Below are 27,159 nucleotides of genomic sequence, written 5' to 3'. Positions count from 1 at the left end.
GATGTTTGTGAAATCCGTTGCTATTTGTGTGTCCTAACAGGCCCACAATGTGGTTACTAAAATCCCATTAGCATATACTGTACACTACCGGTCAATAGTTTTTGAACACCTACTCATTCAAGGTTTTTCTTTATTTTTACTATTTTAAACATTGTAGAATAATAGTGAAGACATCAAAGCTATGAAGTTACACATATGATAATTATGTAACAACCAAAAAAGTGTTAAACAAATCAAAATATATTTTATATTTGAGATCCTTCAAATAGCAACCCTTTGCCTTGATGACAGCTTTGCACACTCTTGGCAAAGATGTTTTATTTATTTTTTTGCTAATGGTTAACTCCTGTTTGGATAAGGTGGTAGCATAGCTAGCCAAAAAGAAATTGGTGGTGGAAGTTGACGTAATGTTTTACTGTAATGCAGTTCATTGGTGAATATGAAATTAACATACATTGAGGTTGACATCCAAACAAGCCTTATACTTTGACTTGTACCCCAACATAATGTTGAATACACATATAAATAAATGTAGGCTAATTTAGATGGGCTGCACTGAGGAGATTCTGGATCTATCCCCCATGGGGAGACGTATGCATGGCGTTTCCATGGTTTTAGTTGAACTCTTACCTGATCTACAGTATACGTTTTGCATATACAGTAGCTGCCTTAATGCTGTGTGGTCCACCGATAAGGACAAGTAGAGGCTTATTTAACAATAACACACCACTGTGTTCAGTCAGGTTGGGTCTGAGAGCAGCTACTTTACTGAAAAAAGCAGAACGCGATGCCGCCCATAATTGAACAGAACAAAGATGATTAAGAGGTGAGTTGTTTTCTCTCAGTGTCTCGCTCTCTGAATTCCGAAATTGCACCCCACCTATTGTTCCTGTCTGTTACGGCGTGGGTGGGGAGGAAAGAGGGGGCTTTAAATGGCGAGTAATGTACTTTAACGACATCAGGTAATTAACCTCCGCCTTGCCGAAGTCAATTTGTCACCGATTTTCAAATTACAGCAGAGAAAATAGGCGCGCCATTAAAAATTCAGCTGTGGCCGCAATCAACTTTGCCCCACCCTTCTCCTCTTCCACTGCATAATGGAATTAGAAAAGACAGAGGGAGAAAAAAAGAGAGAGAAAGGGAAGACAGCCTTTTTGAATGGTGTCAGAAGCACAGAATAACGAGGCCTTAATATTCCTGGCATGGGCTTACCTAGACAACAGGACAGTGACAGTGAAACCCGGGCTGGGGCTGGGCCTGCCTGTCCTGGCCACCTGCCCCGGGGTTGATGAGAATCTATGGGGCTCTGTCAGACTCAGCCAGCCTGCTGGGGTACCATGAAAAACAGGAGAGCCCAGGCAGACTCACAGTGTTGAGGCAGTGTATATTGAATTGTAATATTTTTCACCTGGTGATCCAACCAGGGGAGGGAGTGGTAGGGAAAAAAGAAAGGGGATCAGAAATGATGCAAGTCATGTTATTTGATATACTAATCTGCCTGCTTGTATCATAGCTGATATATCTCCCCCCTCCCTCCCACACACACAAACACACAAAACATTTTACAGTTTAAAGAGTGTCACAACATTGATTCCAAGCAACCATTATGGTGCTGGCTATAAGGCCTTATGCAAACACTGAGACACACGTACATTGGGGATAGGACTATTTATCCACCCTCACAAAGCAGATTTGGGAGACGTGGTTGTGTCTGAGGAGAATTCATGCATTATCAGGCCTGTGGTAGAATCCAATCTCCTGTCTGATAAGCCTGCATTGTGAACTGTTGTGGAGACCCTAATCCATGTCCAACTTCCACAGCTGTTGATCATGTTCTGCCATTTTGAACGCCGCCTTATTGGCTTTTTCTCAGTTTCAAGAGAGTCATGTTGTATTGTGTGAATTCATTGCATATTAAGACGAGAGGCAGCGTGTAAATCCAGTCTCCAGTGGAGGGAGCCTGAGGCCCAGTTAGTGGTCCTGAAGTTAGGCTATTGTCCACACTTTCCTGCCCCGAGAGGAGTTTCTTTTTGTGTTGAACTGTAACTTACAGACTCCCATGTTCAGCTCAGCATGCTGGCTCTGGTTTCTGCCTGACTGGAATTGTTTTCAGTAGCAGATATGGGTTGAAATACTATTTGAAATGTTTCAAATACTTTGAGTGTTTGCTTTAGTCTGCCTGGGAGTGCCAAATGGGCGGGGTTTGCAGTTTCAAATAGTATTGAACCCAGGTTTGTTCAGTATCTCTCCCTAAAGCTAAGGGGGTCGTAAATGGCTCCTTCTCATTTGTTCCAAACCTGTTCATGCTTGGTTAGCAGCAGAAGCGCTCCCTTCCTGTTCTTGCTCTCCCCCATGTTGCGCAATCATGCCCCATAGTAACATTCATGTTCACTGCTCTCCAAAACAAAGAAGTAAAGCTCCCCACAACGTTCCTTTAAGGTAAAGAGAGTACCTCTGGATAATACTGTTAGAACGCAAATACATTCCACATTTGGAGACCTACGCAGGGACAAATACAGCAGATATATTTATTTTGTATTTGACCTTTATTTTTGCAGAGAATAACAGATTCTTATTTGCAGCGACGACCTGTCGAACACAGCAGACAAGCACAGCAGGAAGGCTTTGACTAGGTAATAGTCATGTGACTAGTGTGGCTTGCAGTTGTACAGATGAGTATTGTTTGATGCTGGTACTTGTTTTTACCATTAATGTCACAGCACCACTGACATTTATCCTGTTGCACACTAATTTGTTTTACTCATAATTAAAGTGGGATACATGCTGTTAAATTACCAGCTCTTTGACAATTTAATATTACAATGAAAAAAATTATACAATTCCCCGAGGGCTATGATTTTCACTTAGCTCAAGTAATTGTATGTTGGTACTCTGATAAAAACGTCCTTACAGTTTAAGTTCAATGGGGTCCTTCTTTGTCTATTTCCTGACACTGATTTTATATCTGTGGCCAGCAATATTGCTTCACTCTCTGTTTTGAAATGTATTCCTTAGGATGTGGATTAGAAATTGTACAATCCCTCAGTAAGATTACATCCTTTTTGTTAAGGCCAGGCTTTCTGTTTGGTAATGATGAGCTATAGGCTCTACGTATCCCTTGGGAATATAATATTGTTTTCTTGTTCTAAGAACAATGTCAAATTGCTAGGTGGCCACATTATTTGCCATGTCATGGGTGCGTAAGACCTTTTGGCTAATTACCCTATACCCTAGTTTGTTTTTGCGGGTGGTTTGAAAAAGTATATTTTTTAAGTTAGAGGCTTTGAGGAGCCTGAGGGGGGGGGGGACTTGTGAGTAATCATACTTCATGTGAGCAGGTCTGTGAGATATTGTGAACATTTGCAGTGTGAGCACATCCTGCTGTTCGAGAAGAAATCTGTGGGATGGAGTCTCCAAGTCCCCATTCACCATTCCTCTTGGGGATGAACACATGCTTAAGGGCCCACCTATCAGAGAGGAAACAGATAAGACCATGACCTTTGACTCTCTCTAAGAAATTCCTCCAAGTTATGAGAGGTTCCGATTAGGGTTGCACATTTTGGTGAATATTCAGAGGTGGAAACTTTGTGTGGGAATTAACGGGAATATATGGGAATTAATATTAATGTCATTTAAATATAGATGTTTTTTGCATTGGATATATTTACCATATCATATGGGGACAGAAACATAAACCTTTTACCTTATCATAAGTAGACATAATTGCAAATGATGAAATCCTTCCAATAGAAAGAAATTATAAAAATGTATTTACGAATTGAACTTTATTTAAATGAGGACTCTTCACATGGGATGATTTCACTGAACAACAAAAGGAAGGGAATATTGAATGATCCCCAATGATCCATCGCATCTTCCAAAAACTTTTTCAACATCTGTAAAATGATAGTCTAGAAACTAAAGCTCAATGTCCACCTCTTGAACATCACACTCTGAGGCCTCATCTTCACTGTCACTTTCCAACCTTGTTGAGGATGGCTCATTGTCAGGCTGAAAAAGCCTCAAATTTGCCCAGATGGCCACCAATTGTTCAACCCTTGTATTGGTCAGCCTGTTGTGTCTTTGGTGTGTGTGTTCCCAAACAAGGACCAGTTGTGCTCTGAGGTGGCTGATGCTGGTGGGATTTGGAGGATGATGGAGGCAACAGGGGAAAGAGCCTCAGCTCAACAAAGTCCCTTCCACTATGTGGATGAAGAGATATGTTGGCCCTTGCTTGGAAGTGTACTTCACCAGACTGCCAAGAACCTTGCCCTTATCCAGGCCAAGGTGGCGAGACACGGTAGTGATGACACAATAGGCCTTGTTGATCTCTGCACCAGACAGGATGCTCTTGCCAGCATACTTGGGGTCCAACATGTACGCTGCAGCGTGTATGGGCTTCAGGCAGAAGTCTTCACGCTTTTTGATGTATTTCAGAACTGCAGTTTCCTCTGCTTGAAGCAACAGTGAAGTGGGCAGGGCAGTACGGATTTCTTCTCTTACATCTGCAAGCAGAGTCTGAACATCAGACAGGATGGCATTGTCTCCCTCAATCTGTGCAATTGCTACTGCTGTAGGTTTCAGGCTGCTTACCACTCTATCTCAAAATACATAATCCAGGAGGATCCTCTTGATGGGGCTGTCCATATCGGCAGACTGTGATATGGCCATTTCTTGGAGAGACTCCTTCCCCTCCAGGAGACTGTCAAACATGATGACAACACCACCCCAATGAGTGTTGCTGGGCAGTTTCAATGTGGTGCTCTTATTCTTCTCACTTTGCTTGGTGAGATTGATTGCTGCTATAACTTGATTACCCTTAACATACCTAACCTTTTCATTGGCTCTCTTGTAGAGTGTATCCATTGTTTTCAGTGCCACGATGTCCTTGAGGAGCAGATGCAATGCATGAGCAGCACAACTAATGGGTGTGATGTGAGAGTAGGACTCCTCCACTTTAGACCAAGCAGCCTTCATGTTCGCAGCATTGTCTGTCACCAGTGCAAATACCTTCTGTAGTCCAAGGTCATTGAAGACTGTCTTCAGCTCATCTGCAATGAAGAGACCGGTGTGTCTGTTGTCCCTTGTGTCTGTGCTCTTGTAGAATACTGGTTGAGGGGTGGAGATGATGTAGTTAATTATTCCTTGCCCACGAACATTCGACCACCCATCAGAGATGATTGCAATACAGTCTGCTTTCTCTATGATTTTCTGGACCTTCACTTGAACTTTGTTGAACTCTGCATCTAGCAAATGAATAGATAAAGCATGTCTGGTTGGAGGGGTGTATGCTGGCTGAAGAACAATCAGAAATCTCTTCCAATAAACATTGCCTGTGAGCATCAGAGGTGAACCAGTTGCATACACGGCTCGATCAAGCCATTTGTCAGCATTTCTCTGACTACGTTCCTCCATTGAGTCAAAAAAAACTTCTGATTCCAGGAGGACCATGAGCTGTTGATATCGATAAGGTGTCTGCTTCATCATTTTCCCCTTGAATAGAAGTAAAGGGACTTTTGTCAGAGGTTGCTTGTTGTGAGCACTGAGGGAACTTTATGCACTTGGCCAGATGATTCTGCATCTTTGTTGCATTCTTCACATATGATTTGGCACAGTATTTGCAAATGTACACAGCAGTTAGATGAAACAACTCCTTTAAACAACTCCTTTGTAAGATCCATGTTTTAAAATGAAACCTGTATGGGAACAGGTGAATTAACCCTCCTCAGTTAGCAGGCTCAAGCAAGCTAAAACCCACATGGTAGCAAAAACTAACTAGCAGAAATTGTTAAACAAGTTAGAAATTATTTAAACACACTTGGCTGTAAGCTACTATTTACTAGTTAACAAAAAATCCTGTATGTCATATAAAATATATTCACCCCACCCAGTATTGTAATCAAAACTTACCAGAAAGCATGTAGTCCTTGCTCAGACAGTGTAGTAGTGTGGGCTCAATAGCATCTCATTAGTGTGCAAGATCTTGAGAATCAGCTGTACATGTGATGGAAGAATGCACTGTGCATGCAGAGGGTTGCAATTCCATTGAATTGGGGATAGTTTAACCAGAATATGTCACAAGACCTAGAATTGCCTTATGTGAATCCCACAAAAAAAGCTTCACTGTTATAAGCTAACATTTTTTGATGAATTTAAGCAAAATCCTCGGGCTTAACTTCCCATGGAAAATTTCCGAAAAGTTTCCGAACCTTTGCAACCCTACTTCAATCACTACACTCCAAATCCCCCCAGACTACAAGAGTTTAGAAAGCTTTTGGACACTACAAATGGAAAAAAGGAGAACCAGCTCATCTTTTTATATACATCCATTCGAAAGCCCATCCAATTGAAATCAGATACAGACATTTTCAAAAGGTAGCATTTCAAGAATTATAGGACCGATGGGCCTAACCTTGGAGAAACAGATAGGCATGCTTTATATGAAGAACCCCATTGAATATAGAGAACAGACAGATTCTGGTTGAGATTGCATATTCTCCCAGTCTTACCTGTTTCTGCAGCAAGAGTAGCTATTATGCTGCTTGATTTAGCATTAACCTCGGCCCTCCTCGAAAAGTTGAATTTGATTCCCCCTTCATTGTGGTGCGAGTGGCTGGTCTTATCTCGTTCTGTGTAGCTGTGCTGCTTCCCTCCGTCCCTCCGTCTGTCCTTTCCCTCTGGGATGCTCTTCTCAACAAGATGGAAATATCATCCCTCTATTATGATAAGCAGGTGCAAAGTCACGTCGTCAGCTTCTACCTGCGGACGGTGACAAGCAGGCTGCCACTCGTGGCTGCATGGCCCACTTTGTAGAAGTAGCCACGTTTTTAAAGTCCCCCATGGTTTGTGATAAAAAAGCAGTCAGAGAAGAGAGGTGTATTATCTTTTTGGAAGGAGATGGGAAATGTGACTGGAAAGGGGATTTCAAAATGTTTCGAATGGTGAATAATGGGAAATAATACAGTATATTGTAAGATTCAAAGTAAAGTTAATGTATCACCAGTGCTCAGATAATGGTACGTTTTAATTGGAATTCATGGAACGGGACACGTAAGACGCTATTAACTTCAAGGTATGCTTGAAAAAGAACACAATCTCAGTCCAGCTGAGTCACCATAATATTCTGAACACGCCATAAGCTTTCTCAGAGGGACAATTTTCTATATTTCTAATATTGTTTTGTTGACGTGTGTGTGCGTGCATGTGTGTGTTTGCACGTGCGTTTTTGTGTTTGTGTGCATTTACACTGAGTATACAAAACATTAAGGACACCTGCTCTTTCCATGACATAGACTTAACAGGTGAATCCAGGTGAAAGCTATGTAGGATCCCTTATTTATGCCACTTGTTAAATCCACTTCAAACAGTGTAGATGAAGGGGAGGAGACCGGTTAAATAAGGATTTTTATGCTTTGAGACAATTGAGACGTTGATTGTGTATGTGTGCCATTCAGAGTGTGATTGGGCAAGAAAAAATATTTAAGTGCCTTTGAACGGGGTATGGTAGCAGGTGCCAGGCACACCGGTTTGAGTGTGTCAAGAACTGCAATGCTGCTGGCTTTTTCACGCTCAACAGTTTCCCGTGTGTATCAAGAGTGGTTCACTACCCGAAGGATATCCAGCCAATTTGGCACAACTGTGGGAAGCATTGGAGTCAACATTGGCCAGCATCCCTGTGGAGTGCTTTCGACACCTTGTAGAGTCCATGCCCCAACGAATTGAGGCTGATCTGAGGGCAAAAGGGGGTGGTGCAAAACAATATTAGGAAGGTGTTCTTAATGTTTTGTACACTCAGTGTACATGCATGTGATGGCGTAGGTGTGTGGGTGTGTAAGTGTCTAGAGGAGAGGGGGGTTAATGCATTTAGCAATGCTTTTATGATAATAAGCACGTCCCCAAAATACTGCAAATGTGCCTGACTTTTGTTTGCTGCTATAATTCAGGTAAGCTTCTAAACAAATATCAGATTCGGCTCCATGTGGCTGATAATGAAAAGCCTCTCTGCTCTGTTGCCATGGTATCTCAGCTCACCTCTTTCTGTTTGTGCTCTCTCTCTCTCTTTTAAAAGCCTTCGTCACCAGAAGCAGAACAGACCATAGAACCAGCACCCATTGGTGAGACCATGGCAGAACCCGAATCACAAGACGAGGTCTTTGGTAAGGAGTTTTTTAAATTTATTTCAGCCGTTTTAGTTTTAGTAATTTTTGGTAAAGAACACGCAGACACAAAGCAAATTCAGCCATAATACATACAGTTACAAAAGATGGAAAGGGTTGTCGTGATTATGCTACAATGCTGTTGCTTCATAATGATTAAAGGTTGTAGTAAAAAGGGTTCCCTAAATGCCTTATCTGAGAGCCCCTCACCCGAAAGCTCTTTTAAACATTGCTTCAAGTGGAATAAAAATAGGTGACGGTACTCATTTTGGGTGCCGGTACTCTTGGGTGCCAATATTTTGCAAGGGGTTCTGGTACTAAAGCAGACAATTTGAATTGCTGTTACTCTATACCAGTCAGCACTGGTCCACTTCAAGCAATGCTCTTAAATGATTTAGACAGTGTGAACCTTTTCAGCAGCAGAAAAAAAGCAGTGCTTCTTAACAGCACAACACGCATGCAGCCCATCTCTCAATGCAGAGTATCTTTCAGTGAAGGAACCCGGGTGATGACAAGGTATCCGTGGCCCATGGGATTCATTGCTAATGGTGATGGGTGTGACCCAACCTGGTAATGGAAAGAGTGCTACATCCCCTGTTCCCTCCCTCCGCACTCTGTCAACCTGTAAATGAAGGTTGTTTTTCATTCTCCTCTACTCCTCTAGGCTACTTGGATTGTCTGCTCTAACAGTGAATTGAGAGCGTTGCACATTTTGTGTACATTGCGGATGCATCCCAGGGTATGACTAGACAAATAAGAAGTGTAGAAATACAAGAAATGTATAAAAAGATGATTGTGCCCTAAACGTAGTACTCTAACCTAACAGGTGAGGGCAGAATCCATTGTGTTATAGCACAGCCACAGAAAGCTGGCTGAGAGTCCTAGCTGTTTGGCTACTCTGAGATTTCTCTACAGTGATGGAGATGGCTACCAGTAAGGAGGTAAACCGTGCACTTTAGAAATGCTGATGTGAGTTAATTTACATTATACATGCAGATGAGGTTTCCCATGAAGTGTTCTATATCAAATTGTTTGGACATACAGTACCAGTCAAAAGTTTGGACACACCTATTTATTCAAGGGTTTTTCTTTATTTTTACTATTTTCTACATTGTAGAAAAGTAGTGAAGACATCAAAACTATGAAATAACATATATGGAATGTAGTACATTTTTAAACAAATTAAAATAGATTTTAGATTCTTCAAAGTTGCCACCCTTTGCCTCGATGACAGCTTTACACACGTTTGGTATTCTCTCAACCAGCTCCATGAGGAATGCTTTTCCAACAGTCTTGAAGGAGTTCCCATATATGCTGAGCACTTGTTGGCTGCTTTTCCTTCACTCTGCGGTCCAACTCATCCCAAACCATCTCAATTCTGTTGAGGTCGGATAATTGTGGAAGCCAGGTCATCTGATGCAGCATTCTATCACTCTCCTTCTTGGTCAAATAGCCCTTACACAGCCTGGAGGTGTGTTGGGTCATTGTCCTGTTGAAAAACAAATGATAGTCCCACTAAGTGCAAACCAGATGGGATGGCGTATCGCTGCAGAATAATGTGGTAGCCATGCTGGTTAAGTGTGCCTTGAATTCTAAATAAATCACAGACAGTGTCACCAGCAATGCACCATCATACCTCCTCCTCCATGCTTCACGGTGGGAACAACACATGCGGAGATCATCCGTTCACCTACTCTGCGTCTCACAAAGACACAGAACCAAAAATCTCACATTTGGACTCATCAGACCAAAGGACAGATTTCCACCAGTCTAATGTCTATTGATCGTGTTTAATGGTCCAAGCAAGTCTCTTCTTCTTATTGGTGTCTTTGCAGCAATTCGACCATGAAGGCCTGATTCACACTGTCTCCTCTGAAAAGTTGATGTTGAGATGTGTCTGTTTCTTGAACTTATTTTTATTTGGGCTGCCATTTCTGAGGCTGGTAACCCTAATGAACTTAACCTTAGACCGCTGCACCACTCGGGAGCCCAACTAAGGCACTTCATCTCAGTGCTAGAAGTGTCACTACAGACTCCCTGGTTTGATTCCAGGCTGTATCACAACTGACTGTGATTGGGAGTCCCATAGGGCGGCGCACAATTGGCCCAGCGTCGTCCGGGTTTTGCCATTGTAGGCCGTCATTGTAAATAAGAATGTTGTCTTAACTGACTTGCCTAGTTAAAGGTTAAATTTAACATTTAAAAAAATGTATCCTCTGGGCCTTCCTTTCCTGTGGAGGTCCTCATGAGAGCCAATTTCATCATAGCGCTAGTGGTTTTTGTGACTGCACTTGAAAAACATTCAAAGTTCTTGAAATTTTCCGGATTGACTGACTTTCATGTCTTCAAGTAATGATGGACTGTCATTTCTCTTCGCTTTTTTGAGCTGCTCTTGCCATAATATGGACTTGGTATTTTACCAAATAGGGCTATCTTCTGTATAACATCCCTACCTTGTCAAAACTGATTGGCTCAAACACATTAAAGAAGGAAGGAAATTCCACAAATTAACTTTTAACAAGGCACACCTGTTAATTGAAATAAAGAAAAACCCTGGAATGTGTAGGTTTGTCCAATCTTTTTGTCCAACCTACACTACATGGCCAAAGACCTGCTTGTCAAACATCTCGTTCCAAAATCATGAGCATTAATATGGGGTTGGTCCCCCCCTTTTCTGCTATAACAGCCTCCACTCTTCTGGGAAGACTTTCCACTGGATATTGTAACGTCGCTTCCATTCAGCTTCAAGAGTATTAGTGAGGTCGGCATTGATGTTGGGCGATTAGGCCTGACTCGCAGTCGGCGTTCCAATTCCAAAGGTGATCAATGGGCTTGAGGTCAGTGCTCTGTGCAGGCCAGTCAAGCTCTGCAACACCGATCTCAACAAACCATTTCTGTATGGACCTTTGTGCACAGGTGCATTGTCATGCTGAAACAGGAAAGGGCCTTACCCAAACTGTTGCCACAAAGTTGGAAGCACAAAATTGTCTAGAATGTCATTGTATGCTTTAGCGTTAATATTTCCCTTCACTGGAACTAAGGGGCCTAGCCCGAACCATGAAACCAGCCCCAGACCATTATTCCTCCTCCACCAAAATATACAGTTGGCACTATGCATTGGGGCAGGTAGCGTTCTCCTGGCATCCGCCAAACCCAGATTCATCACTCCAGAGAACGCATTTCCACTGCTCCAGAGTCCAATGGCAGCGAGCTTTACACCACTCCAACTGACACTCGGCATTGTGCGTGGTGATCTTAGGCTTGTGTGCGGCTGCTCGGCCATGGAAACGCATTTCATGAAGCTCCCAACGAGCAGTACTTGTGCTGACTTTGCTTCCAGAGGCAGTTTGGAACTCTTTAGGGAGTGTTGCAACCAAGGATAGATGATTTTTCACACGCTACCCGCTTCAGCACTCGGTGGTCCCGTTCTGTGAGCTTGTGTGGCCTACCACTTCGCAGTTCAGCCGTTGTTGCTCCTAGACGTTTCCACTTCACAATAACAGCACTTACAGTTGACCGGGGAGCTCTAGCAGGGCAGAAATGTTACAAATTGACTTGTTGGAAAGTTGGCATCCTATGACAGTGCCACGTTAAAAGTCACTGAGCTCTTCAGTACGGGCCATTCTACTGCCAATGTGTGTCTGTGGAGATTGCATGGCTGTGTGCTCAATTTTATACACCTATCAGCAACGGGCATGACTGAAATAGCCAAATCCACTAATTTGAAGGGGTGTCCACATACTTTTGGTGATGTAGTGTATCTTTCAATGTAGAAAATCTAAGTCTGCTTCACTCACTCATATAGTTGAAGTCAGAAGTTTACATACACTTAGGTTGGAGTCATTAAAACTTGTTTTTCAACCACTCCATACATTTCTTGTTAACAAACTATAGTTTAGGCAAGTCTGTTAGAACATATACTTTGTACATGACACAAGTCATTTTTCCAACAATTGTTTACAGACAGATTATTTCACTTATAATTCACTGTATCACAATTCCAGTGGGTCAGAAGTTTACATACACTAAGTTGATTGTGACTTTTAAACAGCTTGGAAAATTCCCGAAAATTATGTCATGACTTTAGGAGTTTCTGATAGGCTAATTGACATCATTTGAGTCAATTGGAGGTGTACCTGTGGATGTATTTCAAGGCCTACCTTCAAACTCAGTGCCTCTTTGCTTGACATCCTGGGAAAATCAAAAGAAATCAGCCAAGACCTCAGAAAAAAAATTGTAGACCTCCACAAGTCTGGTTCATCCTTGGGAGCAATTTTCAAATGCCTGAAGGTACCACGTTCATCTGTACAAACAATAGTACGCAAGTATAAACACCATGGGACCACGCAACCATCATACCGCTCAGGAAGGAGACGCGTTCTGTCTCCTAGAGATGAACGTACTTTGGTGCGAAAAGGGCAAATCAATCCCAGAAAAACAGCAAAGGACCTTGTGAAGATGCTTGAGGAAACCGGTACAAAAGTATCTACATCCACAGTAAAACGAGTCCTATATCGACATAACCTGAAAGGACGCTCAGTAAGGAAGGAGCCACTGCTCCAAACCCGCCATAAAAAAGCCAGACAACGGTTTGCAACTGCACATGGGGACAAAGATCGTACTTTTTGGAGAAATGTCCAATGACCCCAAGCATACTTCCAAAGTTGTGGCAAAATGGCTTAAGGACAACACAGTCAAGGTATTGAAGTGGCCATCACAAAGCCCTGACCTCAATCCCATAGAAAAGTTGTGTGCAGAACTGAAAAAGCGTGTGCGAGCAAGGAGGCCTACGAACCTGACTCGGTTACACCAGCTATGTCAGGAGGAATGGGCCAAAATTCACCCAACTTATCGTGGGAAGCTTGTGGAAGGCTACCTGAAAAGTTTGACCCAAGTTAAGCAATTTAAAGGCAATGCTACCAAATACTAATTGATTGTATGCAAACTTCTGACCCACTGGGAATGTGATGAAAGAAATAAAAGCGAAAATAAATCATTCTCTCTCCTATTTTTCTGATATTTCACATTCTTAAAATAAAGTGGTGATCATAACTGACCTAAGACAGGGAATTTTTACTAGGATTAAATGTCAGGAATTGTGAAAAACTGAGTTTAAATCTATTTGGCTAAGATGTAAACTTCCGACTTCAACTGTACATATTCATCTCAAGATAAAACAATATGTTTTGAGAAACCCCTTCTTTATCCCTCGTACAATGGCTGCACCTAACGATCAATTGAAAAATGCGAATTTAAGGTAGCCTCAACATATTTCATATTTCAGTTTAACCAGACACAATCCGATTAGAATATCAACATCTAATTGACCCTCTCACAAATCCTGAATCAAAAGCCTCAGTCACAACACACCAGACACTCTGTGATTTGAACAGCGAACGGTCATTCTCTCCCCCTTTTTTCACCTTTTATCAGTTCTGATTAAAAGAGCTGAGGTCTGGCTGTTGCACCCGTGGCGTTGGAGAAATGTTCTTTGTGTTCCTGCACATGAGCACACCCCTGGAACACCATATCGACTGGGAGCCGAACAACAAACAAGCAGCTCAAAGCTGACCCCTGTGGCGCACCACTGCCTCTGATCACTATAGACATGGAGACACAAAGACAACACTAATTCATGGGGAGAGGTGTGAGGTAGGCAGGGGGCGGAGAAGGCCCCTGCCGGTTATTCTGTAAGGGTAATGATGACCCTGGTGCTTGTCATGTGGCACAGTGCAAAGGAAGGTCTTACGGCTTTTGTCACGTCTCCATTGAGAGAGGGAGGGGAAGATGAGTAAGGGAGGGAGGGAAGACAGAGGGGGAAGAGGGAGAGAAGGTAGAAAACACAAAGAGAACCAGGTAAGAGAGAGAGCTGTACGTTAGAGAGGGAAGGGAGATTGGGCAGGGAGACCGAGAGAGCGAAAGAGGCCAGGAATGAGGGAAGGGAAGGAAGTGAGAGAAAGCGAGGAGACTGAGGGAGGAGAGAAACAGAGAGAGAGAGAGAGAGAGAGAGGGAAGGTAGAGAGTGCCCCCAAGTAGCAGAACAAGAGATGAAAGCTCAGTGTGCCTTGGTTACAATGAGCACCAGATCAATAGAAAAGCCATTTTCTCTGTGTCTCTCGCAGCCTGTTTGTGCGATGGAGTGATCTGGTTGGGGTGTGTGTGGAGGAGAGGAGATGGGCGGAGGGAGGGATTCAGGGTTGGGGAACAAGGTTAACTACAGGTCAAGAAGCATGAGATGTGGCATGTAACTGGGATTATTGACTGATCTAGTGTGTTTGTTTTTGTTTGTTTGCGTGTTTGTGTGTGCGGGTTGGCGCTTGCCCATTCTTGCTTACATTCGCCCCTGTGCACATTTGCTGGTGTGGATGCGGGTGAGTCTGTATTCATGTACCTGTCAGTGAGATGTTCTGTTATGAGCAGGTATCCTTTCATCCTCAATAATGCACCTTGTTATCAGCTGGGGATGTTACAGTGCACAGCATTTAGATGGATCCATAGCTAGAGATCCACCTGCAGCCAATTCATGTCCCATGAGTTAAACACTTGTCATTGGTCAATGCTGTGTAGGCCTAGGCTCTCCAATCGAAAATCGTTTGTTTCAAACCCCCCCACCTAAAGGAAACCCTGTTTTAACCTGGGGAGGTAAGAAATAGTATCACCTGATCCTAGAATAACATACAAACAACCTATACACAACTTGTCAATTATTAAACATAATCGTTTGTCTGTCGGTGCACCTTGCTGATTCTGAGATGGAGGGAAAACATTTTGGAAGGCACAAAATGGTCACCTACCAGTGATGTTCAGCGAGTGACAAATGATGATTTTATGAAGGTGGCGGGAGGGATTAGGCGAGGGATGATATCCTTTTGTTTATACCGTACAACGTTGAAAATGGGGAAACTCTTCCTTTAACTGGAACGTTAGCCCGGCTCAGGTTCTGCTATAAAGTCTTAAGGGATTTGAGAGAGTTCCGATGCAGGTGAAAGTCGTTGATCTCGTTAAGAAAGGAGACACTTACTCTGACACATCGAATGCAATTATTATCCCTGTGGCCCTCATCAAATTTTTATAGGGATGTGCTTCAAAGCTGTTCTTATGCAACTCACCTGGTGGCAACCTATATAGAGAAAATCACTGGCTTTTTGATTCATTAAGATAAGCAACATCGGCCAAAGGACAGAGAGAGAGCTTTCGAGGCTTGATCTTTTCATTGTTGAATTGACAGCTCTCTCTTTGCAAAACAGATTTTGTCAATGAGACAAATTATCCAATATTATTACTATTATTGCTGTTGTTATTATTATATTAGAAGTGTGGGCTTTGTTAGGGCACTGACACAACAGGTATGTAACGTTCAGGTTTGGTGGATCCTGATCTCGTGTCTGTCTGAAGTCCAGGCTCTTTTATGGTATGCTATTTTCATCAGGTGTTGTTAATATCAAACCGTTCTTAACAGGCTGCTAGCACACTGTTATTTTGTAAAATGCCTCTTTCTAGAACTCTCATCAACTTCGAGAGAGGAAAGAACATTCATTATTGCTCTCAAGCACATTGACCGAAACAATTTGACGGCTTGGTTGAGAGAGTAAAAAATATGGAATTTCCCACCAAATTGCCATGGTTAAAGTAGTTTGTGAGAGCCAGCTTAGTGGTCTGTTCTGTTTGAGTTGTCATCAGCAAACCTCTCTGGTCGCCGAGGCCTCTCAAGCGTTAAGGTCTCTAACATATCCACGCCACACTTTCTGTTAACAGACTTTGCACTCGTTTTCCAGTCCTGAGCAAACACACCCCAGTCAGCATTGTGTGCTGTTAAAAGGCCATTATGGCTCCGTTACCTAGGTCTCCCTACGGGGCCTACACTCAGGCTGCAGCCACAGTCCAGGTCTGTCTGGGTCCGCCCTGGCTCCAGATCCTCCTGACCTGTCTGGGTTTCCTTAGCTGACCCTCTTCCCTGCCTGTCAGTCTGTCACTCTACCCCCCCCGTCCCCCCTGTCCCCTCTCCTCGGAATAGAATTAAACAAACAGTAGCTGGGAGATTCAAATCAAGATCTCTCATGGCGCTGTCGCTGTGGTTCTCTTTCACTATGGACAGGGTGGTCTAGGCCTAGGGGTCGCCATAGGGATGTGAGAGGCTCTCTGAGCATATCCCATTGCAGGTGAATGTTTTCTCATGCTGGAGAAGGTTTCAGACCGCGTGGGTGTAATTTTTCGATCCACTTGAACTGCGTTTGCGCTTTAAAGCTCAAGGAAAGTGTGGCTAAAGTCTGTTGGGCCGACATTATGAAACCAAAACTGTGTGCTCAAGTAGTCAACCTTGAAACCCCGGAAAGTCAAAATAGCTCGATTCAGATATTGAATTTAATACAAAAGCAACTGGAATGAATTGCTGAAGGTCTTGGATATAAAATAAGGGGAAAAAATAGAGGAATAGACATTGGTCTTCTACCTTTTATGAAAGAGCAATTCCGTTCAAGATCTCCACCGTCTTGCCTCTTTCAAGAAAATTGAATGATTTCACCATAAGTCAAATATTACTTATTTCATGTTTGCGTCTTGGTTCTGATTGCATTTGGGACCTGGCCCGTCCTCTGCCTTTCTAACGGGCCTGCTGCTGCCTTGCCTATGCTGCAGCAGACTACATTAGTCTGTCCCAGGGCTGATTGGGTTAAGAGCTCTATGCTCTTCTGTTCTGGCTGAAGGAGAAGAGGATATGAGTGGGTGCTGCTGTTTTTCAACCTGGCTCCCTTCGCTCCATCCGTCGATCGCTCGTTGGTCTGTTCGTTACTAACTCCATTGAAAAGCTCCAAGGGTCAGGATGTAAAATGAAAAGTGAACCACAACATGCCGGGGAATTAGATTTTCTTCTGGGCCTGTTAAAAGTTTCCTTGTCTATCAGACAAGACTGCGAGGGATGTTGGACACCTGAGCCACATAAAACAGGGCCTGCTCTGTGTACTTTATTAGTTTATTGCTTGCACTTTAACAACAGACTGGGAGAGAATTCCTCTGTTTTGTCTCTCTCGCTCTCTCTTTATATCTATAGGTAACTGACAAAATAATGGAAACACTTGAATACATGAGGGATACAAAGTACAGTATATTGAAAGCAGGTGCTTCCACACAGGTGCGGTTCCTGAGGGAATTAATCAATTAACATTCCATCATGCTTAGGGTCATGTATAGAAATGCTGGGTTGGCCATTATTTAGCTACAGTTTTTTGCTGTGCCTTATGTCAGGCCGTATATAAAAGAGGCTGATGGCTCAGGCATTTGTCTCGGTGGCTGGGGCTACCACTCGCTGGTACAGCGGGCACTAGACCCTGGCACTGCCACAGCAGAGCTCCTCGCCACTCAAAAGGGTTGATTGTTGAGAGCCACCATTCATCACTAGGCCAGTGTTCTCTGCTTTGACACCATTGTTCAGATTCTCTCACCGTCTCTGTCTTTATCTCTCTGTCTTTCTTTCTGTATTTTCTCTTCCTTTTTTTCCTCTTTTCTTTCTTTCTTTTTTCTCTTTTTTCTCTTTCTTTCTTTCTTTCTTTCTTTTTTCTCTTTTTTCTCTTTTCTTTCTTTCTTTCTTTCTTTCTTTTTCTCTTTTTTTTTCTTTTTCTTTCTTTCTTTCTTTCTTTTTCTCTTTTTTTCTTTCTTTCTTTCTTTCTTTTTTCTCTTTTTTCTCTTTTCTTTCTTTCTTTCTTTCTTTCTTTTTTCTCTTTTTTCTCTTTCTTTCTTTCTTTTTCTTTCTTTTTCTTCTGTCTGTCTGTCTGTCTGTCTGTCTGTCTGTCTGTCTGTCTGTCTGTCTGTCTGTCTGTCTGTCTGTCTGTCTGTCTGTCTGTCTGTCTGTCTGGTCTGGTCTGTCTGGTCTCTCCCTCTCATTCTCACTCCCTCTCTCTGTGTGCGTGTGAGAAAAGCTAAAGCAAATGTGAGAAGCAGTTTGACAGTGAACTTGCTAACCCATAAAGTTGGTGCACTACTTCTGGCCAGAGACTCCTATCAGGCAATAGAGTGCCATTTTGGACACATACTTGGTTGATATCCATCTGACCAAGCGTGTGCTTCACTGGAGGGACTGGTCAACAGGCGCAGTATAGGAGGCCCTGGGTCCACGTAAATGCTTCCACAGAGAGAGAACGAGTGGCCGATAGTGAAATGTACAATATAACTGAGAATGGTCGGCAATGTCTTGTGGAGTCATTGATTCTGTGATGGGGCTACATGCATTGTGTGTGTGTGTGTGTCGCGTGTGTGTGTGTGTGTGTGTTTGTCGCATGTGTGTGTGTGTGTGTTTGTCGCATGTGTGTGCGTGTATGTGTGTGAGTTAGTGAATCAGTGGGTCCAGGGTCCACGTCAACTTGCCTTGACCATCTGGCTGGACAATTAGGGAGTGTGTGAACAGCTGGTGATGGATGGACGATGGCTATTGTAGAGTAGAGGAAGGACTGGACATCCGTCACGCATCACTCTGGGAAAGCATTTGGACCTAGTGTAGCCCACTGCTTCCCCATTCCCAAAATGATCATTCAAATGTTTTACATACAAATAGAGCTGTAAATGCCCCAGTTTCCTGATGCTTCTTTCCTAACAAACTTGCCAGCGCGAGTCACACAGCTTTTTACGATTTGCTTTCTGAACTTTCTGTGAACCTGTGTGATAAGATAAGGCGTCTTCAGGAAATTGAGTGAGCGGTGTTTCGCTGTCCTGTCGATACTAGGGCAGATGGTAAATATAGATGTGTATAGATGGTCTGTTTTTATGGTGTTTTCTGACTCTCCACTTGATACAAGCACTCAGGATGATGAGTTAATTATGCCAGTGGTCAGATAGCGTATTGAACAACGTGATGAAGCTTCGTTGCAATTTGACTAGTAAATTCATGGGTACATTCGTAATGGCTACCTGGTATGGTGATGCAACAATTTCCATGGTAGTGTAGAATATGAATTCAAATGATGTAAACTGATGTGGCTCATACAATGGAATGTATTTTTTGTAATGCCAGTTGAGTTAAAAAAGACTGTCTACAACAAGAGTCATATCAAGCCATATTTGATATATGGACAAAAAGCTTAAGAGAATTATTTTTTTTGCACCGTTTTGTGAATTAGCATGGACAAGTTGCAGTAGAAGATATTCCCAAGGTATGTTTTAGCAAAACGCTCACTTGGTAACACCCCCATCTGTAAAACCTGTTAGCGAAATCAATGCATGAATACAATTAACCCCCTAGATTTGCAGTGGTGTGTTATTCTAAGTTACAGTACATATTTAAAAAAAAATCCCCATCAAAATCCTTCTATTTGGTTGTGTCCGAACACAAACTAATGAGACCTTCAACTTGGAAAGGGGAGATTCTAACGAAGACGATGGTGTTCTCTGTTTTGCTCTATGACCCCCACAAGTGTCACGGGATGTGTCTGAAGGTAACCGGTTCTGAATTTTTTTTAAACGAATGGAAGTATATATTTTCTATAAATATGTATAAAAAAATACTATATACAGTTGAAGTCGGAAGTTTACATACACCACCGGTCAAAAGTTTTAGAACACCTACTCATTCAAGGTTTTTTCTTTATTTTACTATATTCTACATTGTAAAATAATAGTGAAGACATCAAAACTATGAAATAACACATATGGGATCGTGTAGTAACCAAAAAAGTGTTAAACAAATCAAAATATATTATATATTTGAGATTCTTCAAATAGCCACCCTTTGCCTTGATGACAGCTTTGCACACTCTTGTCATTGTCTCAACCAGCTTCACCTGGAATGCTTTTCCAACAGTCTTGAAGGAGTTCCCACATATGCTGAGTACTTGTTGGCTGCTTTTCCTTCACTCTGCGGTCCGACTCATCCCAAACCATCTCAATTAGGTTGAGGGATTGTGGAGGCCAGGTTATCTGATGCAGCTCTCCATCACTCTCCTTCTTGGTCAAATAGCCCTTACACAGCCTGGAGGTGTGCTTTGGGTCATTGTCCTGTTAAAAAACAAATGATAGTCCCACTAAGCCCAAACCAGATGGGATGGCGTATCGCTACAGAATGCTGTGGTAGCCATGCTGGTTAAGTGCGCCTTGGACTCCAGGCCAAAGGACAAATTTCCACCGGTCTAATGTCCATTGCTCGTGTTTCTTGGCTGAAGAAAGTCTCTTCTTCTTATTGGTGTCCTTTAGTAGTGGTTTCTTTGCAGCAATTCAACCATGAAGCCCTGATTCTCCTCTGAACAGTTGATGTTGAGATGTGTCTGTTACTTGAACTCTGTGAAGCATTTATTTGGGATGCACTTTCTGAGGTTAGTAACTCTAATAAATGTATCCTCTTTCAGCAGAGGTAACTCTGGGTCTTCCTTTCCTGTGGTGGTCCTCATGAAAGCCAGTTTCATCATAGCACTTGATGGTTTTTGTAACTGCACTTTGTAGAAAATAATAAAAAATAAAGAAAAACCCTTGAATGAGTAAGTGTTCTAAAACTTTTGACCGGTAGTGTATACTTAGGTTGGAGTCATTAAAACTCGTTTTTCAACCACTCCACAAATGTCTTGTTAACAAACTATAGTTTTGGCAAGTCGGTTAGGACTACTTTATAAGTGACACAAGTAATTTTTCCAACAATTGTTTACAGACAGATTATTTTAATTCACTGTATCACAATTCCAGTGGGTCAGAAGTTTACATACAGTAAGTTGACTGTGCCTTTAAACAGCTTGGAATATTCCAGAAAATGATGTCATGGCTTTAGAAGCTTCTGATAGGCTAATTGACATCATTTGAGTCAATTGGAGGTGTACCTGTGGATGTATTTCAAGGCCTACCTTCAAACTCAGTGCCTCTTTGCTTGACATCATGGGAAAATCAAAAGATATCAGGCAAGATCTGGGAAAAAAATTGTAGACCTCCACAAGTCTGGTTCATCCTTGGGAGCAATTTCCAAATGCCTGAAGGTACCACGTTCATCTGTGCAAACAATAATACGCAAGTATAAACACCATAGGACCACGCAGCCGTCATACCACTCAGGAAGGAGACGCGTTCTGTCTCCTAGAGATGAACGTACTTTGGTGCGAAAAGTGCAGATCAATCCCAGAACAACAGCAAAGGACCTTGTGAAGATGCTTTAGGAAACGGGTACAAAAGTATTTATATCCACAGTAAAACGACTCCTATATCAACATAACCTGAAAGGCCGCCTCAGCAAGGAAGAAGCCACTGCTCCAAACCCGCCATAAAATGCCAGACTACGGTTTGCAGCTGCACGTGGGGACAAAGATTGTACTTTTGGAGAAATGTCCTCTGGTCTGATGAAACAAAAATAGAACTGTTTGGCCATAATGACCATTCTTGTGTTTGGAGGAAAAAGGGGGAGGCTTGCAAGCCAAAGAACACCCTCCCAACCGTGAAGCACGGGGATGGCAGCATCATGTTGTGGGTGTGCTTTGCTGCAGGAGGGACTGGTGCACTTCACAAAATAGATGGCATCATGTGGATGGAAAATTATATGGATATATTGAAGCAACATCTCAAGACATCAGTCAGGAAGTTAAAGCTTGGTCGCAAATGGGTCTTTCAAATGGACAATGACCCCAAGCATACTTCCAAAGTTGTGGCAAAATGGCTTAAGGACAACAAAGTCAAGGTATTGGAGAGGCCATCACAAAGCCCTGATCTCAATCCCATAGACAATTTGTGGGCAGAACTGAAAAAGCATGTGCGAGCAAGGAGGCCTACAAACCTGACTCAGTTACACCAGCTCTGTCAGGAGGAATGGGCCAAAATTCACCCAACTTATTGTGGGAAGCTTGTGGAAGGCTACCCGAAACGTTTGACCCAAGTTAAACAATTTAAAGGCAATGCTACCAAATTCTAATTGAGTGTATGTAAACGTCTGACCCACTGGGAATGTGATGAAAGATATAAAAGCTGAAATAAATAATTCTCTCTCGTATTATTCTGACATTTCACATTCTTAAAATAAAGTGGTGATCCTAACTGACCTAAGGCAGGGATTTTTTACTAGGATTAAATGTCAGGAATAGTGACAAACTGAGTTTAAATGTATTTGGCTACGGTGTATGTAAACATCCGACTTCAACTGTATATCAGTCAAAAGTTTGGACACACCTGCTCAGAACAGGGTTTTTCTTTATTTTTACTATTTTCTGCGTTGTAGAATAATAGTGAAGACATCAAAACTATGAAATAACACATATGGAATCGTGTTGTAACGGAAAAAGTGTTAAAGCTGCCTTGATGACAGCTTTGCGCTCCTAGATTTTGGACAGACACTTCTGTCAATGGACAGACACCATTGATCCAGGACAATGGTGGTGGGAGAGGAAACTAACTAGTGTATTCTATGGGCGTACTGTAAATGGAGGCTGCGTTAGCCCACATCCACATCCACACAGCTAACAGCTGTCTTGTCTAGGAGATGGCAAGGCAAAGTCCCTGTACATACGCACACACACACACTGTGGATTGATCATTAGCAACCTGTTGATGCTGTATCTGCCTGCTCTGTCCAGCTCTGTCCTGTTCTGTGCTGTTGTTACCTAACACTTTGAGGGTGGAGAGATCATGGGCTAGAAACCCCATGAGAGAGAGAGAGAGAGAGAGAGAGAGGGAGAGAGACAGGGAGAAAGAAAGAGAGTAAAATAGACGGAGTAAAATACTGAAAGAAAAGGAGTCTAAGAGAGAATGCTCTGAGTGAGATGTTCTTTGCCAGTAAACAGATCAGTGCGAAAAGTATTGGCCGGTGTTGACAGGAGAGTTGAGGTTCCATCATCGCTGGCAGTGGTGCCAGCCTCACTGAGTGCATGCTGGAATAATGAAGATTGGCGCTACCACTGACTCATTTTTATCATCGATTTTTGTCCTGGGTAAAAGCTGATATCCCATACACGCTTTCATTGTCCCCATAGGAGAACCCTTTTTGGTTCCAAGTATAACCCTTTTTGGTTCCAGGTAGAACCCTTTTGGGTTCCATGTAGAACCCTCTGTGGAAAAGGTTCTACATGGAACCCGAAAGGGTTGTACCTCGAACCAAAAAGGGTTCTTTAATGGGTTCTCCTTTTTTCTAAGTGCGTATACAGGTTTGGTTGAGCTGTTATTTCTGACGTACACATGATTCCCCATTTGGATTGAGCAGTTGTAGGAAGTGAAGGTCACAGAAGTCATGCAAGGGGCTTGGGGGTTCAAGGACCGAGGCGAAAAATAAGGGGTTTAGCTGTAGCATCTGTAGCATCTCCTCTATCTACCGCTGAAAAATCTCCGGAGGACAGCCTGACCATGAATGCCTGATGAGTCTGAAGACAGAGGGTCATTCTCCCCAGGGCCTGTGGGTGGAGGTCCGGGATCCATGATGAATGCTGTGGCAGAGTGGGTGGTGGCAGTTATTTACTCCTGGGTGGGAGGTCTGGTCAAGGGCCACATAGCTGCGCTGCTTCTTAGAGGAATACTTCCCGTGCCTGGGTCCCACCACTATGGGTGGATCCTAGCTTGCTCCTTGTTGTTGTTCCAGAAGCTGGTCCACCAGAAGGCTAAACGTCCTCTGCACTACAGGGGCCGTGAGGAGAGAGCTTGAGAGCCAAGGCCCACTCGCTGCATTTCTCCTCTCCTCTCTTGTCTGTTTGTCACTGTGGGTTGTCGCTTCTCCTTCTTCTCCTCTCACTCGGCACTACAGAGCTTCTTGTTATGGAACGGTCACGGCTTGGTGAATAAGCACATATTTAAAGTACACTCTTATGGGATTCTTTAAAGGCTTCTCCGACTTTTAAAGGGTATATAGACAGCCAAAGAACCCTTTTTAGTTTTAGATAGCACCTTTTTTTTCCCGAAGAGTGTAGATCAATAACAGGCCTGATTTTGAAGTGGTCCGTCTCCCAAGAGAATATGTACTGTGTCACGATGAGTGGCTGTGTGCTTTTCAACCATTCAACCAAGGCCTATCATCTGTCTCCGGCCAGGCCCTGTGCCTGCCTCAGCCTGCCCTGTGATGGACACGTTGCCCATGAGAGCCTCATTAAATGTTCTCATCGGAAGAGCAATAGATCAAGAAAAGTGAGCAACAGCATGTTTTCATTGCGAAACCCCCGAGCAGCTCTGTAAAGACCTTTCTACCTCCCACCCCCCTCCTCCTCAGTGTTAAGCGTCAGCCTGCCCATTCATTTCCCTTTCATGTTGTTGACAAGCACCAGTGTTTTATCACCCCCGCTATCTCTGCTACTGCATCTCACTTTTCATCTCGCTTTTTTTTAGGCTCTTTTGAGTCTTGTTTTCCAAAAGATGAAGCAAATGTTTATTTTTAGGGTTTTGCTTTGGGCCTGCTTCGACATTCCAGTGCCACTTCATTAGGGCTTAAAATATACAGTATATTACGTATAAAGTGGGGCCGACGTTTGTGACCCAACTCGGTGTCTCACAGCAATGTAGGGAGCGTTAATGAAATGTAATCGTCCGCAATCTTTAAAGGCGTCGTCGTGGTGCGCCACACTTCTCTGAGCACATGACTCACAGCATTTCCTAATAGAACATTGAGTTAGATTAAGCTCCGTTATCTGTGGAGGGAACAGTGCTCTTAACTTATTTGGTAGGGAGAGTGTGTAAGAGAGACTATTTCATCAACATTCAGCCCTGTTGATTGAATGACTGACGATATGTGTTATTAGGATAAAGTGGAGACGGTGGCCCGGTGCAGACATATTCTGAGTGCACCTGGAAACAGTGGCCGAGCCTAATGGAGATCGAGAGTCCTGTTCAGGTCTCTGTCGCAGTATTGCTGTCAGGGAACCAAAGACAAAGTATTAAAGGGGTATTCCACCTCAAAATCAAAGTCAGTCAGATGTGTTTAGTCCTTTTTAAAAGCAGTCTAATGTCAAGATGACCATTTATCTTTATAAACTTTATTCATAACTGTATGATTTTCTAACAGTACGCACATGTAGAGTAGATGGGCAATGCAAAACTATAAAATTGTACGTCTGTTGGAGTTTTAATCTGCAGAGGTGTTTCAATGCTAAAGCATGTGACACATACATAGATAACCACATCTATGGAGTTCCTTTCCCAGAGTCACAGAGCGAGGGAGAAGGAAAGGGGGTTAGGCAGATTATTCAGCGTTTTTTTTTGTTGTCTTTGCCAAGCACACAAGATGCAAGGTGACTTGTCGCCATATTGTAAGTGCAGTGGAAAGGCTTATCAGAGCAACGCTAGTAGTTTTGTTTTGCTGAGTTAGTTGATGACGGCGGTGGTGGAGTGAGATGACTCTGGAACATAACAGGGCCACTGCCTGGAGGAAATAAGTCTGAACAGTTTGCTCATATTGGGGAATCTGCTGGAGCACCGGAGCACAGGCACTGCTTTCATCATCATTTTATAACATCAAATCACAATGTCTTTACAGCATTGTCACAGCAGCACAAACCTCAACCACATCTACTGGGGAAATATCTCTCTCATCCTCTCTCTCATTCTCTCTCCTTCCTTTTCATACTATATCAATGAATCTCTTTCTCCGTTTTCTCTCTCTGTTTCTCTCTCTCTCTCTTTCCTGATCTTTCTTTTTTCTTTCCTGGTCTTCTAGTCTCACATATTCCATGTTGTGAGGTGTAGGATCGCAATTACAGTTGCCTTTCACCGAGGTGACAAGGGATGTTTGGTTCTGTGATTTGTTCACTGGGAAAGTATCAAGGTCTTACTGACTCCTAGAGAAATAAGAAAAGATGTCCTGGTGGCACCCTGGTTCCCGAATGGGCTTTGAGCTTTGGTTGAGACCAGCCATCCTTTCATCCTTACACAATCATATCTAAGAGCAATTTGTTTTAGTAAGTAAATGGCTTCCGCTACAGTAAACCTGCTTTCATGGTAGATATTTCATTTCAGTGTGCCAGTTCAAGTGCCTGTGATTTGTCGTTGTAGCTGACTCGAGCAGTATGGCTCTACCTCCATGTACATCATTCACACAACCCTAACAGTCTCAGCGTCCGTGCTTTAGTTGTACTCAGATCCATCATAGCCCTTTGGAAGATGGCTGATCAGGAATGTAACGCGTCTCTTTGATCATAGAATCGGAACATTTGTCAGTAGATCCAGATCTGGAAGTTTGGTTTGGTTCTCCAAATTGCATATTTTTTTTATTATGTTTTATTCTAAATGCTGTGATATCCTTCCATCTGAACGCCTTGTTGATCCATTTTGAGTTACTGTTGAGGTCTTTCTCGAACCCAATGATCTGCTCAAACCGGCTCAAACCAACGCCTGCCTTGCAGTTGCTCAGGAGTCAGATAAGTGTCACTGTGCATCGGGTTGAAAGTCCATACTTATAGGAGTTATTTTAGTGACACTGGCCTCCTTGTCCCACATAAATAGCTATGCGGCTCTGACAATAGACCACTGTTGAGGAAATATTAGCATGCGGATTCCACTGTTGTTTTTTCCTACACCATTTCGTCCAGTATAGTGTCTACATTGTTCTTCAGGGAGCGCTGCATTGCATGCCCTGTGCTCCGGGAGCTAGCTAGCATGGTGGCTTCTGTCAGAAGGGATAAGTTACAGTTAATGCCGTATATCTCGGCGTCACACTGATGGCCATGGTGTCCATTCGCACACGTGGAAAACAAATGGAGAAACGTGTGAATTAGCGTGTCAGCGTTGGACATTCAATGACAAATGACTGACCTAGGGATATGAGTACCACCCTGCATCCATCTGCTGGCCTGGCTCTGAAGCTAAGCAGGGTTGTTCCTGGATGGGAGACCAGATGCTGCTGGATCTGGTGTTGAGGGCCAGTAGGAGGCACTCTTTCCTTATGGTCTAAAAAAATATATTTCCCAATGCCCCAGGGCAGTGATTGGGGACATTTCCCTGTGTAGGGTGCCGTCTTTCGGATGCGACATTAAACAGGTGTTCTGACTCTCTGTGGTCACTAAAGATCCCATGACACTTATCGTAAGAGTAGGGATGTTAACCCCGGTGTACTGACTAAATTCCCAATCTGGCCCTCATACCA

The 27,159-nt window shown here is 43.1% G+C and overlaps 1 protein-coding gene across 1 annotated transcript in view; it reads left to right on the top strand.

Moving 5' to 3' along the window:
* LOC115177311 (myelin basic protein) overlaps positions 1 to 27,159 on the top strand; it is a 45,821-nt gene that overhangs the window by 17,612 nt on the left and 1,050 nt on the right. The window contains exon 3 of the mRNA XM_029737963.1: positions 8,069 to 8,156. Within this exon, the coding sequence (XP_029593823.1) occupies positions 8,069 to 8,156 (88 nt within the window). The remainder of the gene's footprint in view (positions 1 to 8,068; positions 8,157 to 27,159) is intronic.

Source organism: Salmo trutta, chromosome 37, assembly GCF_901001165.1.
Source record: "Salmo trutta chromosome 37, fSalTru1.1, whole genome shotgun sequence".
NCBI lineage: Eukaryota > Metazoa > Chordata > Actinopteri > Salmoniformes > Salmonidae > Salmo > Salmo trutta.
This window is presented reverse-complemented; position numbering and strand designations above follow the sequence as displayed.